General features: G+C 46.1%; 1 protein-coding gene across 6 annotated transcripts in view; it reads right to left on the minus strand.

Moving 5' to 3' along the window:
* Positions 1–15,281, minus strand: part of LLGL2 (LLGL scribble cell polarity complex component 2) — a 33,787-nt gene extending 18,506 nt beyond the window's left edge. For all 6 annotated transcript variants that reach the window (XM_048064203.2, XM_048064202.2, XM_048064201.2 and 3 more), the window contains exons 1-4: positions 15,157–15,281; positions 7,703–7,810; positions 1,287–1,384; positions 227–308 (exon numbers count right to left, since the gene is read on the minus strand). In XM_048064203.2, the coding sequence (XP_047920160.2) occupies positions 227–308; positions 1,287–1,384; positions 7,703–7,777 (255 nt within the window). In that variant the 5' untranslated portion in view covers positions 7,778–7,810; positions 15,157–15,281. The remainder of the gene's footprint in view (positions 1–226; positions 309–1,286; positions 1,385–7,702; positions 7,811–15,156) is intronic.
* Positions 15,282–16,202: the final 921 nt, after the last annotated feature.

Here is a 16,202-nt window from a genome sequence, read left to right on the forward strand (position 1 = left end):
TTACTTGAGATAAATGACTAAGTTACAAGCAATAAAACTAGTCTGAGTTTTACCAAGCATCTCCGCAGCAACAAATGCTGTGGAGAGGACAAAATATTGGGATAAGCATTCCCAACCAGTAGCACTTGAATAAACTTGATTATAGGAGACCAGTTACCTGGAACAGACTCAACATATGTTTAACAGAGATCTACGTAAGTCACAGAGGTACTGAAAATACACTCACCTGATCAGGTATAAAGTGAATCTGCATTACAGTGTTGTTTTCTTCATGTAAACCCATGAACTCCACCCCAGGAGCACCATATCTGAAGGGCTGGTTGAGGATCTCGAGTATTTAAGATGACCCACGGCTACAATTAATTGATAAGAAGCTTGCTAGCTAGCAAGATGAAGAGAGATTAGTATGAAACCATCTTGTACTGTTAATGGTCTGGACTGAAAAAAAACTAACAATGCAAATCACTTGAATCGTATGTGCTTATGGAAGGTAATGCACACTGCAGGAGAACTTATTTATTTCATCCTTTGTGCACATGCAGAAGTGTCTGGACTGTTGCCCCCTCCCGCCCCCCAAAGGGATGTTTAGTGGTTTCCCAGACACTACAATCCTGCTTAACTAATTTGTAACCAAGAGACAGATGGCTACTGCTTGCAAGTAGAGTCCAGCCTCGGAAGGCAAACAGCACCAGCAATGATTAAGCAGGCAGAGCCCCAGCTTTTCCTTTCTGGGCTGAGTGAGTGATATACGCCTGCTGCACAGCACGCCCGGCTGGCACTGGGCCACGGGAATCACCTCGGTGCCTTGCGTACACACAGCATTCAGCCTGGCCTCTCTGTTTCAGCTAAAAGTCACCACCCTCGGTGTTTAGGTCTTTAATGTCTGGATGGTCACAAACCCAGGAAGCTGAAAGCATTTCTGACTTCAATTTTAACCTTTGAAATACAATTGCTTAAAAAAAGAAAAAGGAACCCAAATATTTAAACAACACTGGAATTTACAACATGAAGAATTGCTAAACTTAGGCCAGATCTAGTCTGACCTTCTGTGTAACAAGAGCAGAGTCTTGTCTAATATCAGCACCAAGCTCAGCTTCTGTTTGAGCTATAGGTCAGCTCTTGGCAAGATGAACTCATTCTGAGCAAACCAAAATCACTTTAAACCTAGGCAAATTGTTCTGTAACCCTTGCTTGCAAATGTATACTTAGTTTAACTTTTAGTGTCTTCACAGTTGCATATTCTCATGCTGTCAGAGAAATCTAGCCAGAGTTGTTCAAAAGAATACAGTTTGATGGCTCCCGATCGCGTTCCGATGGCCATAAGATGGAGAAACGGGCTATAGCCCAATGCGCTGGGCTGATGGGGAAATCCATGTTCCACAGTCTAGTAGAGAGAAAGAAAAGTCATGATCAATAGCACATTTCATGAGCATTGTTTTATACAGATTAAAAAATTAAGTATGACACAGCAGTTTGAAATACAGTACTTAACAGTAGCTTTTTTTTCTGTTGAAAAGTATTAAAACAGAAGTTAGATTTGCTGCACAATAGCCTCAAGACAAATCTGTTCCAAGAACCCCTTGCTGCACAGCCAAGATATGCAGAAATATAACAGAAATGAAAAAGCAATATTCTGAAAACAATAACCCAAACAGCTCTTTGTGTTAAGATTATAAATAATTCTGCACAAGCACTGCTTACTCAGTCAACACGATACACTCTATCGCTCCACATCAACTTTATTTCTGTAAGCCACCTGCTCAGCACAATTTCAAAGTCTGATACAATTACTGCTTATTGTAAAGTCAGCTTAATCTGTTAAATTCCACATAAATCAGTCTTCATGACCATCTCTTGTCAACTGAAAGCTATGAAGAAGCACTGAATGAACATGTGTGCTCACCGAGAAATCTAAGTAGATGTGGGGGAAGTCAGGAAAACTCCTGTAACTGATATTCATTTTCGAAAGCTAGCACAAGGAACATCAGACTTCAATGAGAGCAGAAGCCTGCTAGAGCATCTGAGAGAAATTCAAAGCCATTTGGTAATAATAATAAAAAAGATGTCAGTAACTATCATGAGGAACAGTACGTTGTTTGGTCTCAGTGACTTCCCTAAAGTACAGTTTACACTGCACCAAGAACAAGATTTGGAACATGCTGTATATACCATACAGAGTCGATACATTTACACACTATGGCAAAATGTTTTGCCATACTTACAGGTTGCAGCCAAGCTATTCATAAAATAGCTCAGTCAGGCGCCTGGAAATGCTAACGTACAGCTGTCGTCACTGTTCAGAGGAAGCATGTGTGAGCATTCAAGAACCTATGGCCACATAAGGAGGGATTTGCATGCCCAAAGATTACCAGGGCTACTTCCTGGAAAATATTCCATTATCCCTACAGTCCCATCTTCCGAAAAAGATGTTCTTCTAAGGCAAACTGGGCAGCTACAGAGAGGAATTTGCTACAAACCAGGCTGAGGACCACTCATACAAGAAATGGATAAGCAGAGGACCCCTTCATCTACAGAAGCAGATGCTTGTGCCTCACCCCCATCCTCAATTCCATCATCTCTTTGAGACAGGGCTACCACATTGCTTGGCTTTATGCTTTATTCAACCTAAAAGTAACACCTGGACTTTATTTCCTGCATAGTGATTTCCCAATTTAATCCTCCGCAGGAGGAATCAAATAAAGCTGCTTTCATTTGTGTGGTCATGCCATTAGCCTGAGGTGCTCCCAGCTGAAAGGCTGCTACAAAGCGTAATGCCCTTTAACAGCTCCTGCTCAAAGGCACAGGAGGATACAGCCGGCTCTGGTCTCCCAGACTACTTCAGTTTTGACCATTTGATTGTAATTGGCGAGTTGTAAAAACAGACCTCCTTCCTCTAAATCATCAGTTAACCTAATTGAAGGTCATATTAGGAAGCGATGAGCTATTTCGGAACACACAAAATTGGAAAGATTGGAGCATTTCTCATGTTTGGCCTCACCAACTCACAAGGCTTGGCAAAGGGGCAGCTACTAAATGTTAACTTTTATACACAATAAATTAGCACTAGCGCTACTGGCTCCAAGAGTTTATTTCCCTTTATGATAGCTTAATCTCCTGCCTTACTAATTTCTATTCCAAGAAGGTAATTTAAGTGTTACATTAGTACTATTAAAACAAATTTTAAGAAGTCAATCTTCTAGATGTCCCACTGAAAGTTGTTGCTAACCAACCTCTGCTTGGCTTGTCATACAAAATTTCCTAGAAGAAACTGTATGAAATTAGGAACTATATCTGTGGATTCAGAACTGAAACAGGACAGCTTCCTAACCAAACACCGACAGAGAAGAATTTCCATTTGCCATGACAGCTACTGAGACAACAAAGAAAACTTTTCTGGTTGGCAAAAGTTGTTGGAGTATGGTATATAATTCTGGGAAGAAGTCAAGATAATGTTACTCTAACAACAAATGAGACATGTAATTGATGTACACACCAATACACACCGTTCTACGCTCTCCCAAAGAGAATGAGGAACTTTTTAGGGAGAGACCAGTGTAATTCCACTGTTAGCTTTCCTTTCAACCTGTTTGCAGTCGCTGTGCTGTCACATCACCCGCAGCACTAGGTGTCATTTTCAATGAAACATCGATTAGAAACTGCATTGAGTCTCAGATTTCTTCCAGCCAGGAACATAAGGGTGTAGCTGTAATTCTCATAATAGAAAACGATGACTTATACAATGCCATACTGCATGTTAGGAAGCTGTCAATACCAGCCTTAATATTAGCCTAATTGCAGATCAACACTTCAAAGCCAAGATAGAAACACATTACACACGTCAGTGTAAGCTTTAACTTTTAAATAGACCTACAAACTGCTTGACATAGAACTGCATAACCATTCAGTCCTACTGATAGGATGGCAATTTTATGTCCAGATTATTTTTTAAAAGAAAATTTGATGTACCCCTCCTCCAGACCCCATGGACAAATTTGCAAACGCTGCACTACCTCTTACAACCAGGAGTACACCGCTAGTAACAGATGGCCACTGCAGAAAACAGTACACATGCAGGAAGAGCACAAGAAGAGAGGATCAGTAACAACCCCAGCCTGTTACACAACTGCTTGTGCAGTAAAATAAGCATACTAATGGTTTCTGATAGCCTCGAATCTTCAACCAAGATGCCCATGAGACAGAAGGGAAGATATCTCCCTCTTACGTCGTTTGTTTTCACATCCAACAGCAGGGCAAGAAGGGCACCGGGGTGGCTTTTTGGCTGTATGACACCACCAGGGCCAGGCATTCACAGTCACTGTACTTATTACCCAGAGCTTTTCCTTGCACTTATTTACATCCAGGACCCAGTTTTTTTCTTTGCTAAATCACATCGAGTCAGCTGTTCGCTGGCCTCATTTCCTCCCCTCTCGCTCAGCTTTCATCAGCCGAGCCTTTCACCTGCTCAGCAGGTAAACCCAGCGAGGGGGGGGAGCAGGCAGGGAGGTTACAATGGAGCCTTTCAGCAGAGCTGAAACGAGAGATTGGAGTGGCAAAGCGTGCCCTCCTGCTCAAAGGAGCCTTTGTTTCTTTGAGGAAAGGTAGGAGCTTTCATTTTCATTTTCCTCAAACTACAGATTTGTCAGACTCGGTAAAAGCAAGCCCCATGTCAGCAGCATTAAATAACAGAAAAGCTTCGTGTCAGTCATAGTTACTGCAGGAAAAATGTGGCCAAACTTAACAGTTGTTCCTAGCCCACACTAAAGCTGTGCTGATGAAATTCAGTGCTCTCTTCCTCCTTTCATTTCTCACCACTTCTCCTCTCAGATTGTTTTATGACAAAGCAGAGACAAACCAACCACAGGCAATACAAACCCCGTACCTTTGTTAACGTGCCTTTTGAAGAAACAATGAAGCCAGCATGTGTTAAATCTACTTTGCATAGACACTAATTCAGTATTTAAGGTAAGCTATCCATCATGCCATTAGCAAAGAGTTAGGAAGACTGAAAAGAGGGGAAAAAACAAAACCATAAATTAAACACAATGTTCCCAGTTTGGTAACATTCAGCCGTAAGACAGGCTGGTTCACCTGTGTGTTACCCATCATCTAGTCTGACAGTGCCAGCCTGAACATGTCTGTTCTGCAGGGCTTGCACTGAGCCAAAGGCATCCAAATACTACTTCCAAAAGCAGGATAAACTTCAAGAAGGAGACTGCCAAGTACACATACCTTATTCTTCATTCTATCCACTGAGCTAAAAACAGATTCTTCCAACAGGTACACACAAGTAGGGGAAGTTCTTAGTCATACAGAGAAACATATGCAAAGCTAAGTGACTAGCAGAATTTAGGAAGGTGTTTGTTGAAACAAACACAATCTTGTGGAGAATCTGAAGAGCTAGCCCAGTGATCAGTCAGTTCTTTAGAACCATCTGGCCCGCCTCCTATATGTAATAGAGATGTGAGAAGGAAGCAATGAAAAGATTGCAGCTATTGAAACTTGAGGGAATAAACCAAAGAAACCCACTGCCACCCCCAGATTAATCAAACACTTTTTTTTAATTTAAGTCCATCACTAGGTCAGGATGGCCAAACACAGTCCATTATATTAATGCCAAATTCACATGGCATTACGCAGTCATACTGAACTTGTAGAAGCAACAAAATTAGGTGGGGGAACCCCTGGTACTTTACAGGTAGCAACCTTCCATGGAGTCCCTGCCAGCATCACAGGTAGTCAGACTGACAAGGTGCAAGTGTGCCATGCAACTTCTCTAATCAGCAACATCATAGTCCCACAAAATATTTCCCAAGCAGGTTCTTAAGCAAAATTGTTTCAAAGGCCTCAAATAAACGTTAAAAAACTTGCTCACCAGCACACTGTTTTTACTAGCACATTAGACAAGGACAGTGTTGGCACAGAAAGTACTCTAGGATTTTTGTCTCCTTGAAGCCACAGCCTTCAACAGGTCAGAATAGAAACCCGACTTTCCCAGGTTTTCTCAGTCTACCTAGCTGTGAGTAGCTGCTTGTTGTATCAAAGGGTAGACTTTCAAAGGATCCATTATCTCTAGAAATACTGGAATTGGACGCAAGACTTGAAAAAACTTTATGTAAGAAAAAGGTATGATGTAAAGGGTTCTGGTGTAATGTAAAACCATTGGTTCATTCTCTTTCCAATTCTTGGTAGAAAAGAACAAGTTAGTTTGGCTTAAAAGTGCAAATGTGTTTCTCAAAGCCTTTAATCACCAAGCTGTTAATGAGAGTACATCACTAGCAAGTGTCCAAAGTAGTCACCTCCTGAGAAACAGGACGCCATTTTTACCTTCAGGACTGAATCAAATGGAGTCACAAATCCTGATGCTGAGTTCTAATGTTTGGAAGTTTCCCTCTGCTGCAAAAGCTATTTCTTTCAACGCTGTTTTGCATCACCCAAATTAGTCCGTCTCTGGGAGGTAAAGCTTAGCCAAACATTCTCATAAGAGAAAGGCTCATTCAAGGAAGAGACATCCCCGAAAGAGCAAAGGCTTTTTTCAAGGCATATATGATTTTATTCTGACCTATCCCTGGGATGTCTTCCAAAGCTGACATTGTATTCAACTAGATGTTAGCAACTCAATACCGATTTTTCATTCACCAACATTTCTGCTGCCTCTGCACAAGCATTCCCTCATGGTGAGGAGCAGAAAACAGGTCTGAAGCAGTCCTGAGTTCCTTTCGTCTCCCCAGCTGGAGACGGGTGTGCTTGGAATCAATGCTAGGAATTTTAGTACCAAGTTACATCAAATAATTAATCTCAAATATCCGAAGTATATAGCTGCACTAGGATTTTAATGAATCAAGGAGATTATTTCCTAGGCTGACTTCATTTATCCATTATATTTTTCAGCAAAATTCCATTTAAACTTCGGAAATACAAAACCTACAAATATATTCCTGATACCCAATGAAGCTTTTGGTAAGTAGCCATTAGCCTAACAATGAATTAATATTAAGCATTTACAAAGATGAAAGCACTAAGCTCCTGGCCAGGGCTCAAAAGAAAACACGCGGAGTGCTGGATAGCTAGCACAACCATTGTTGTTTCCTCTTCACAGAAAGAAGGCAAAAAAAAACAGATACAGAATCAGACTAAGATAATAGCGAGTTCGCTATTAATGGCCATTATGCTGCCTTAAGTGTTCCCACATCTCTATCAGACTTAAATTCACATTTGAAAACAGAGTGTACTTATAAACCCCAAGTATAATCATGATTAAAGAACTCTGGCTTCAGTTGCATCACAAACTGCGTCTTATATGTGTACCTTGAGAAAAATATTGACTTTCACGGTGATCTGCAAGGACTACCTATAACATACGTAGTCACAGCACATAGCAGGATGAAGTGCACAACATTTAGAGTACACAAAGGTGGCACAAAGGTCTCCTCTTTTGGCAAGTGCCACTCAACAGCATGACAATATCCTTTTTTTAAAAAAATGAAAGCCAGAATTAAGAATATGTTCATGAGCTTAAAGAAAACTACTCAGGAACAGAGGGGGGAAAAAAATACAGTACTGAAAGCTAGAACAAACCACCTCTCCTAAATTTAACCTTTCCACCCACACTCAAGTAGTTTTTCCTTCCCTGCGCACTGTGCAGTGGCTCTGGGTAGATTTGCCTCATACACGCATCCCTTGAAGTTCGAGGATAGCACTGTACCTTGTTAAACTGGAAAAGGTCGCGCTTGAGCCTCTCTCTTACTGGATCATGTCCGGGTCTTAAGAACCTTCTCATTTTCCCCGCTGTAATATCTTGGCACCAAAAATCCTAACGAGAAAAAAAAAAGCACAGCCATATAAACAAAAGCAGCTTGAGAAGAGAAGCAAGCAGAAGGAGGTTATTTGTTTTGGTTTAGCAGGTAACACAAATAAGACAGAGCAGGAGGAGACAACACAGCTATAGGGTAACTAACACCTGACACCACCGCACCACCTCATCTCTAGTGGCAGGACTTCCTTACACAGCGCCACCCTCACACCGTGGAGGCAGACCAGAACAGGTAATCCGAGGGGATTTTAGGAGACTTTTTACACTCTGCCATTTTGTGATCATTTCAGCTGGCCTTATTCAAAGAGGAAAGCAAAACTGCAGCAGTTGCTTAAACATTTAGACCGACCCCATCGAAAGGCAAGCTCCCAGGCTCGCAGCATTACTGACCGGTATCAGTTTTCACCCCAGGTAACCCTCTGGCTACTGAGCTACGAAGAGAAAGAATTGCATTTTCAGCTCACTCCATGGGTACGGCAGAAAGGGTGTAGTGCTGCCTGCAGGGCAGCTCCATTAATTATTAACCTGCTTCTGTAAAATATCAAACCTAACTTCCCTGCCCAAAGTGGGGGCAGGGGAAGGAAATCTTGCACCTGCAGTTCAATGTGCAGGGAGAAGCACAAGCCTTTCAGCATACCTCCCTGCCTTGCCTCTCCCAACAGCAGCAGGATCCATGCAGCACAAATTAGGCGGCCTGGCTTGCGATCTAGCAATCACCCAGTGGGTACCTGGCTACAGCCTCCTATTGTGTGCAGCTCAGGAAATCCTTTGTCCTATCTGTCCCCTGCAGCAGTGCTAAGCTCTACCGACTCAAGAGCAAAGGCTTGGGTCTCAACCTGACAACTTACCTTGGGAAAAGTGCTCCTGCCTGCCCTGGCCACCTTTCACAAGTTTCCAGTGCCCAGGCAGCTCAGCTGTTCGTGAAGCAGCTACTGGACACTCCGGTCTGTTTCTTTAATTCATTGGGCCAGAAGTTAAAGTAATTTAGCAGCTACTCTGTGCACAATTAACATATGCACAGTGGGAGCCAGAACGTTTGAGGAGCGGTGAAGAATCAGCAGAGACATCCCACAGTAAGCCATGGGAAGGTGCACGCACACAAGGCAGGGAGGGGGGCAGAAGGCTTGGTGTCCCAAGGGGAAGAGAGGGACCAGGAGCACCGACGGGACTCTCAAAGCAACAGAGCAGAGGGCCTTGGGCCCTTGATTCAAACCAAGGGGCTGGACAGGTGCTTGAGGGAACACAGCTCTCACAGCTCCTCTGCAAAGGTGTGAGCTGCAGAGCTGGCAAACCACAAGGTGGCTGTGTTCCTACTAATAACAAGTAGTTATGGTTAATGACTTAAGTCAGCCAGCCATTACTGAAAGCCTGAATTGTTTTTTGTATGGTTTCTAGCAAGACCTTAAGAGCCATGAAAGAGCAACAGATGAAAAAATTATCAGTGTTCTGTACCCATATTTTGGCAAATCCCTTTAGAAACTCCCCGAGCTAGAAGCTGTACTCCTTTATTGCATTACTTCCCTTTTACGCTTCCTGCCCACTCTCCAAAATCTCCAGCCACCTCCTCAGTGCTGCCCAGAGCTCACCAAGGGGACCGAAATGCAGTCCAGGTTCAGAGGACCAGGAGATCGCATCAGCACCAAGAAACAAGCCTGAGTCACTGAGTCCCCACCTAGCAGCATTAGCATCTCCACTCAGCGCTGGGAAAGTGGCTCTGAGGCAGGCAGCTGGCAGCGAACAGTGCCATCAGCTCAAGCTGGGACGAGGAATACGCATGGAAACACAAATAGCGGGGGATCCCCCTAAAAAAGAGGAAGAAAAGCGTATCTTACTTGGAAAACACATCTTTCTATGATGATTTAGGTACCTGAACTGATTTTTTTAAAGATGCATCAGACTACGCGTCTTCTGCAACAAACTTTCACCAGACGTTCCTGAGCGAAAGAGGGACATTTTTACACAAAGCTCTGTTTACTGTAGGCTAGCAAAAGCTACAGAGCAGTGACAAGCTGCTGTGCTATGCAAGGAGAGCATATCACACCCATGTATAACACAGTTTGCCCTTAGCCAGACGAGGCAAGGAAAGTGCCAAAGAGACGCACCCTTTCCCACTGTCAATCAATATCCCGGACCTGTTAAACTGGGCAAACCCACAGAGAAACTCTGCTAATTGTGCTCCTGACTTCAGAAAAGAACTCAACTCCAAAGCAGAGACAAGCTTACAGTTAGCAGCAACGTAGGAAGAGTGGGCTTGATTTGAGAGTCACTACTTTATATTTAACACCCTGCTAAAATGTTTAATCCCAAAATATTAATTGCATCTAGAAGCATGCTGTTTTAACCTGCTTATGCAAGAGCTCTAACATTCATGCTCCAGCCCACAACAACTTGCTCAACTGGCTAAGGAGCATCGTAGTTCACAGAACGAAACAGTAACTCACTCGAAGGAACGTCATCCTGGCGCGCCGACGTGGCCCTTAGGATGAGAGAGGGCATGCTACAGGAGTCATCTCTCATTGACTTGTAGCAGGGCTTCATGCCTGACCAAAGAATTCCTGAGTGTCACAGGATGGAAGGAGATGCGAGGAAACGAGAGGAAAAGCAGTTTTCAACAAAAGCAAAGGGCTGGGAAGGAACAGCTAAGAGAAAGGCATCCACTGCAGCACAGGCTGCCCAGGGGGAATTACTAGATGAGAGCCTTGTGAACTTCTGCAAGGAGGAAAATCTTCCTTTTAATACAATAAGCAAGCACTTTTTCCAATTTTGGTCAAAACAAAAAGATTCCACGGTCTGTATAATCTTAGCTTCCAGATGCACATTTGCATATTAGCAGACCAGTTTCTCTCCCACACACCTTTGGTGGCTTACATAAAACTCCAGCCCCATGTGCTCCGCAGTTATCTGCCAGTCAGCACTTACAGCCATACGGCAGCAGTTGTGGCTACCAGTAGCCAGAGAGGAATTCTCCAGTAGCCTCTGAAGCCATGCCAGGTCTGCGTGTACCTCATAGTCTTTTTTTCCAGGGAAACAACTCTTCAGGCTTTCAAAGATCAGCCTCATACCAGAAACTATATGCAATGTTCTCTTCTAAGATGTTACCTATCAACAGCCTGACCTCAGTACAATAGCCCGAGGCTGAGTCAATCCCAGTTTTGCTCACATTCAGCACACGGTCACCTGACAGCAAAGCTCAAAGCGTGCTGTACATTGAGCTTCTGCGGCTCTGGTACCAGAACACTCAGCTGAAGATGATGAGGTACCCTTCTTCACCTCCTTCGATTAGATACAGCCACAAAATAAATGCTCTTCACTATTCATACAGAAAGGCAACGAAAGCACAAGTTGCAAGACGATCCTGTTTCCAATCAGACTGAGCAGCTAACATCAAAACCAGATTTTATTCTGGCCTCCTTGCTGAGCTCGGTTCATTTCAGATGTCGAGATTTATGGCAAGTACTCCTGCCAGGTCTCACATCAGATCCATATTCAAGAGAAGACAAAACGCCTCTTCCTAGGACAAGCAGTAATTGTTACTGCTGCGTGTTAGCGATCCCATCACTGAGCTCCACATTTTGCTTTGCCTTCAGCGCTTTTGTGCTTGGCCATGCGTCTTGGTGCACACGCACAGCTTGCTGAGACGCTCGGGATTTTCTCCATCAACCAGGCTGGGGGGAATTACCCTTTGTAGAAAAGTTTTGCAATTTCTGCTTATGTCCTCTCATGTCAGTGAAAAATCCAGACAGAAGTGTAACAGAACCAATGCTCAAAGTCCCATTCATGCAAGCTAATCCAACCTTACATGGTGAGGAAGCTCTATTTTTCCATATGTAGACAGTATTAAATACGGATATGGTCCCAAGTTAACCCCACAACAAAGCCATACCTATATCGAGTTAATTATGCTCACACAGGAGAGTTGCAAATAGTTGCTTCCTAGGTATTCGATTTGAACAGCTGTTCAATGGGCTAAATCCAACAGCTTTCTCCGCAGAATGTCATCAAGCATCTTGAGTGTTCTTGATTCCTTCCATGCTTTAGGTCTCCTGTTTTTTGTTCTATCCTTTCTCGTCACCCCTTCCTGCTTACAGATCCTTAAAGGGAAAACTTCTACCTATGCACCTGACAATACTTTATCAACTCTGCTAAAATAAGAGTCCTTATTGAAAAGCTTTGTTTGAACTGCAAGCATTCAGCACTGCTGTAACAGTCGCCGCCATGGCATCGTCTGAACCAGGCATCCTCCCTGCACCCAGATGTCTGCCCTTGTTCCTGTTACCAACAGTAACAAAACAGAGGCTGGATCGATTTCACAGGAAAAAAACTACTCCTCAGTACCAGTTCTACTGGTGCTAACAACAACAAAATAACGATCAAAGCACCATTTAAGTACTAGTGTTATCGAGGTCAATGATTACAGGAACCATCAGACTCTTAAGACGTGACTTTCTGTGAAATTACAAGTTTTAGAACACTTCAGTTGAAATCAATGAAACAATCCCTACCTATTTTTTAATTGGGCTGTCACTGTGAAGCTCATCTCTATAATCTCGCTTGGCTGTAACACGCTATCACAACAGTTACTAACGAATAAAGCACAAGCCAAGAATAGCTAGAGCAAGGGAAGAAGCAGTTGCAGTAGGTGGAAAGCTTGGAAGGGTGAGATACCATCTCCTGTCCTGGGATAAGGCTTCTCCAGGCTGACACTCATCAGAAAACCTGCAGGATTCTCCGAGTTCAGTGAGACCCCGCACACATCTCCCTCACACCACGCGACTGCTGAGCAACTGCTGGCACCCCAGCGCCCACAGCTTTATAGGAACAGGGGAGCATTCAGACCAACCTGCACATGTTAGTCAGGCAGTAGCAGAGAGGTAAACTGAAAGATCCTCCCATAAAAAGGATTTATTTTTTAACCTAGAGTTAAACGAGCAACTGAGCAGACGGTGTCAACACCAGTGCAGGTAGCCAACCGGCACAGAAAACATCAAATAAAAGACTAGAGCTGGATGCACCAGGAACGCTTGTAAAATAACTGAGAACCAACCAGAGAAATCGGACAAGTTCATTTACTTCTGCAGCTTTGTGTTCGGAGTTCGCAGAGACCGCCCACTTGCAATAAATTTATTAATTGTGCGAGCCCTGTGTGTCATGACGACTCCTATTGTGTTCTCCTTGTCATGGGAGCATGACAACATGAGGCTGCGATAGCAGAACAAAGTCTTTGCGCTGGACAATGTTATTGCACATAATGCAAAACTCTTTGTATACTTCTGCTAAGAAGCGTGATTCAGACGGCAGTGTACACACGAAGCGCAGTGAGTCGATAGGGTAAGTCACAAAAGTTTTCTTTTTAAAGCACCACAGCAAGATCCATCTGGAAAAAACTTTCAGATGAGAATTGGTGCTCCCATAGAATTTTTGCACAGAAATCAAACTTTCAGCTACTGCCAGCCCCGCCTTTGACAAACCATTTTAAATAAAGATCAGGCTACTAGCGGTATCACACGCTCTTATTGGCATGTACTAACTGCATTACTTACATATGTTTAAATCCTCTTACTCTAACATCTCTCGAGCCACAATGTCAGTCAGGAAAATACCCACGCCTCTCCCAAGTGCAAGTCCCAGTAATAACTGCTTTATTGTACCAGAAGGGAACTGGAAGCTACAGGAGTCACTGAAATAATTTAGTTCCTCCAGTAGTTTTCTTCAGTAAGGAATTAGAGCAGATGCAATTTGTACAAAACCAAATAACAGATTATGTTCCTCAGCACCACCCTACGAAGACGTTTGAGAACTTTTCTCTCTTTTCAATACCATAAGCTAACTGGAGCCCCCTGAGTAGTTACAGACAGCACTGAGCACAACTACAAGCGGCTCACTACTTGCACGGGTCATCTTTGCCCCCTCCGTGGGCCAGGCTGCCTTTCCAAGGAACGTGTCGGGATGCACGGAGAAGCCTTGGGACGTACCCTGGCTTTGCATTCTGCTTGCCAGAAGCACCAGCTTCCCAAATCAAAGGTAAAATCACCAGGCAGCCTGCTTTGGGCATTCAGCTTCGCCTGGGACTTGGTAAAGCAAGATATTCCAGTCGGCTGAAGTGCTCTCAGATGACTACAAAGAGCAGCATTCCCCACCACGTAACACATTACAAAGAACAACCTGTATTATCTCAGGCGAGCTCTCTCCCCATCTTATCGTTATCCTCACGTGAGCACACAGCTTTGCACCGCTGCAGAAATACAGACCCGTACGCCTGCCTCAGCCGCTCTGCTCCAGCAACAGCACTGCACACAAACACACAAACCTTCCTCCAAAGCCAAGGTTAAGCCTCACCTCCAGGAGGCGAGATGTCAGCAACCACTTTGTTCCACTGCCACAACTGCAGGAAACCCGAGCCAAGGCTAAACAACTTGCCTCCCCTTCTTGTTTCACCTGCTCACAGCTGGTTAACAGTAACAAGCCCACTTGCCCAGCAAACTCTCACATCTTCGGGAAAGAAAAAGAAAAGTGATCACGTATTTAGTAGTGGCAAGAATCTGGAGGAAGACAGAAGTGCTAACAGCACGTCCCAAAGGACACATGGCAATTCGTATTCATTACTTCTGCTTGGAGCCTGCTGGAGCAGGTGGAGCCCTACAAGAGCCGGCTGTGGACAGGGATCCTTCCCACGGCAGGACGAGGTTCAGGCTGCGGAAGAGCTGTGATGTGCTGCTCCGGGACGGCTCCCGGGCGGTTGCAGCTCTCACAGGAGGCAGCAGAGCAGCTTCCCTCCCCGGGCCTTGGCCAGCAGCCCCCAGGCAGGGCCCGGCACCCGGGCAGGAGCCCCGGGCCGCGACCCAACTCGCGCCAAGGGCTGAACCAGGAAGTTTGGGGCGAGCGGCCCCAGGAGCAACCTCCAAGAAAATCCCAGGATGTAAAGCTCCCGTACTGCACTCCCCAGCTGCGCGCTCTGGCCAGTGCAAACAAACCCAGCTCGATAAGCAAACAATTAAAAACAAAAAAACAAAAACAAAACAAAACAAAACAAACAAAAAAACCACACAACCCCCTGCAAACCCCAAACCCCAACACCAGCACCTGAAGTTTTAGGGGCGAGCCACGCTCGTTGCGTCCCGGGGCGCTCCCCACAGGGGGGGTTTCAGGGTGCTGGAGCGGGGCAGCGAGGAGGACCCGGGCACCCCAGGGAGCCCAGGGGGCGGCGAGCGCCTTGCAGCCCCGGGAACAAACCGGGAGCAAAGCCCCGGGGAGCCGCGGAGTCCGGGAGGGGCGGCGGGCAACGGCTCGGGGACCCCCCCGCGGGGACCTTCCCACGTCCCCGGGGCTTGCCCGGGCCCGGCACTCACCTGCGGGGCCTGGAGCCGGGGCCGCCCCGGCCTCGCTCCGCTCCGCGATCGCTCCCGCTCCGCTGCGGCCTCCCGGGGCACCTCCGGGAGGGGTGCGGCGGGGCGGCGCTCCGTGTCCAGGCCACGCCCCCTAGAGGCGGGGCTTCGTATGCAAATAGATTCCAGGGGCGTGGCTCCGTGTGTAAGTCGCAATCTGGGGGGCGTGGCTCCGTATGTAAATAGCGTGCCGGGGCGTGGCTCCTCATGCAAATGAGGGCGAGCGGCGGCCCCGCCTCCCTTTCATCCGGCGCGGCCAGGGGTAATTCAGCGCTCGGCTCGCTCCCAGCCAATCAGAGAGCGGCCGCCGCAGCCACCGCGGCCGCGCAGCCGGGGCTGGGGGCGGGGCGTGAGGGGCCGGCCCCGCCCTTCGGCAGCTCCGCTCCCGGTCCCGGTGCGCTCCGCCCGCGGGCAGCGGGGCGGGCACGGGGAGCCCCTTCCCGGCCGGGACACGGCCTCCGCCTCCTGCCCCGGGCAGCCTGCGGCCCCACGAGGAGCAGGAGCCCAGCACCAGGCCCAGGGAAGGCTCCCGCCCATTGTCACAAGGAAGGCTCCCACCCCTCCTCACTGCAAAAGCAGGAGGTGGAAAGCCTTAAGAGAAAGGGAAAGCCTCAGTTGCAAAGAGCGGCACAGCCGTTAGCTCGTCACACAGCTCTGCTGCTGCCAGCCTGCCTCCTATTGCAAGGGAACAGGAGCTGGGCAAGGAATCGTGGTAACGTGTCAGTGCCCCGGCGGCTGGAAGTCCCTGCAGTCCATGCAATGCTTGAACTTGCCTCTGATAAGGGTCAGGTAACAGCCCAGCTTCCCAAAGTGAAGTTTTTAAATGAAGATCCTCGCTTCTGTCATTGTCTTGCAACATCCAGTTGATCCACATCGTGGGCCAAAATGAAGCAGTGGTATCAGTCTGCATCATAATCCCATCCTGGTGGAGGCTCTGTCAGATGTTGTGGTGCTGAGCAAGGCAGCCACAGTTTCTCAATCCTCCCTGCAGTAGTTATTAAATTGTAATT

This window comes from Anser cygnoides, chromosome 19 (assembly GCF_040182565.1).
Source record: "Anser cygnoides isolate HZ-2024a breed goose chromosome 19, Taihu_goose_T2T_genome, whole genome shotgun sequence".
Lineage (NCBI taxonomy): Eukaryota > Metazoa > Chordata > Aves > Anseriformes > Anatidae > Anser > Anser cygnoides.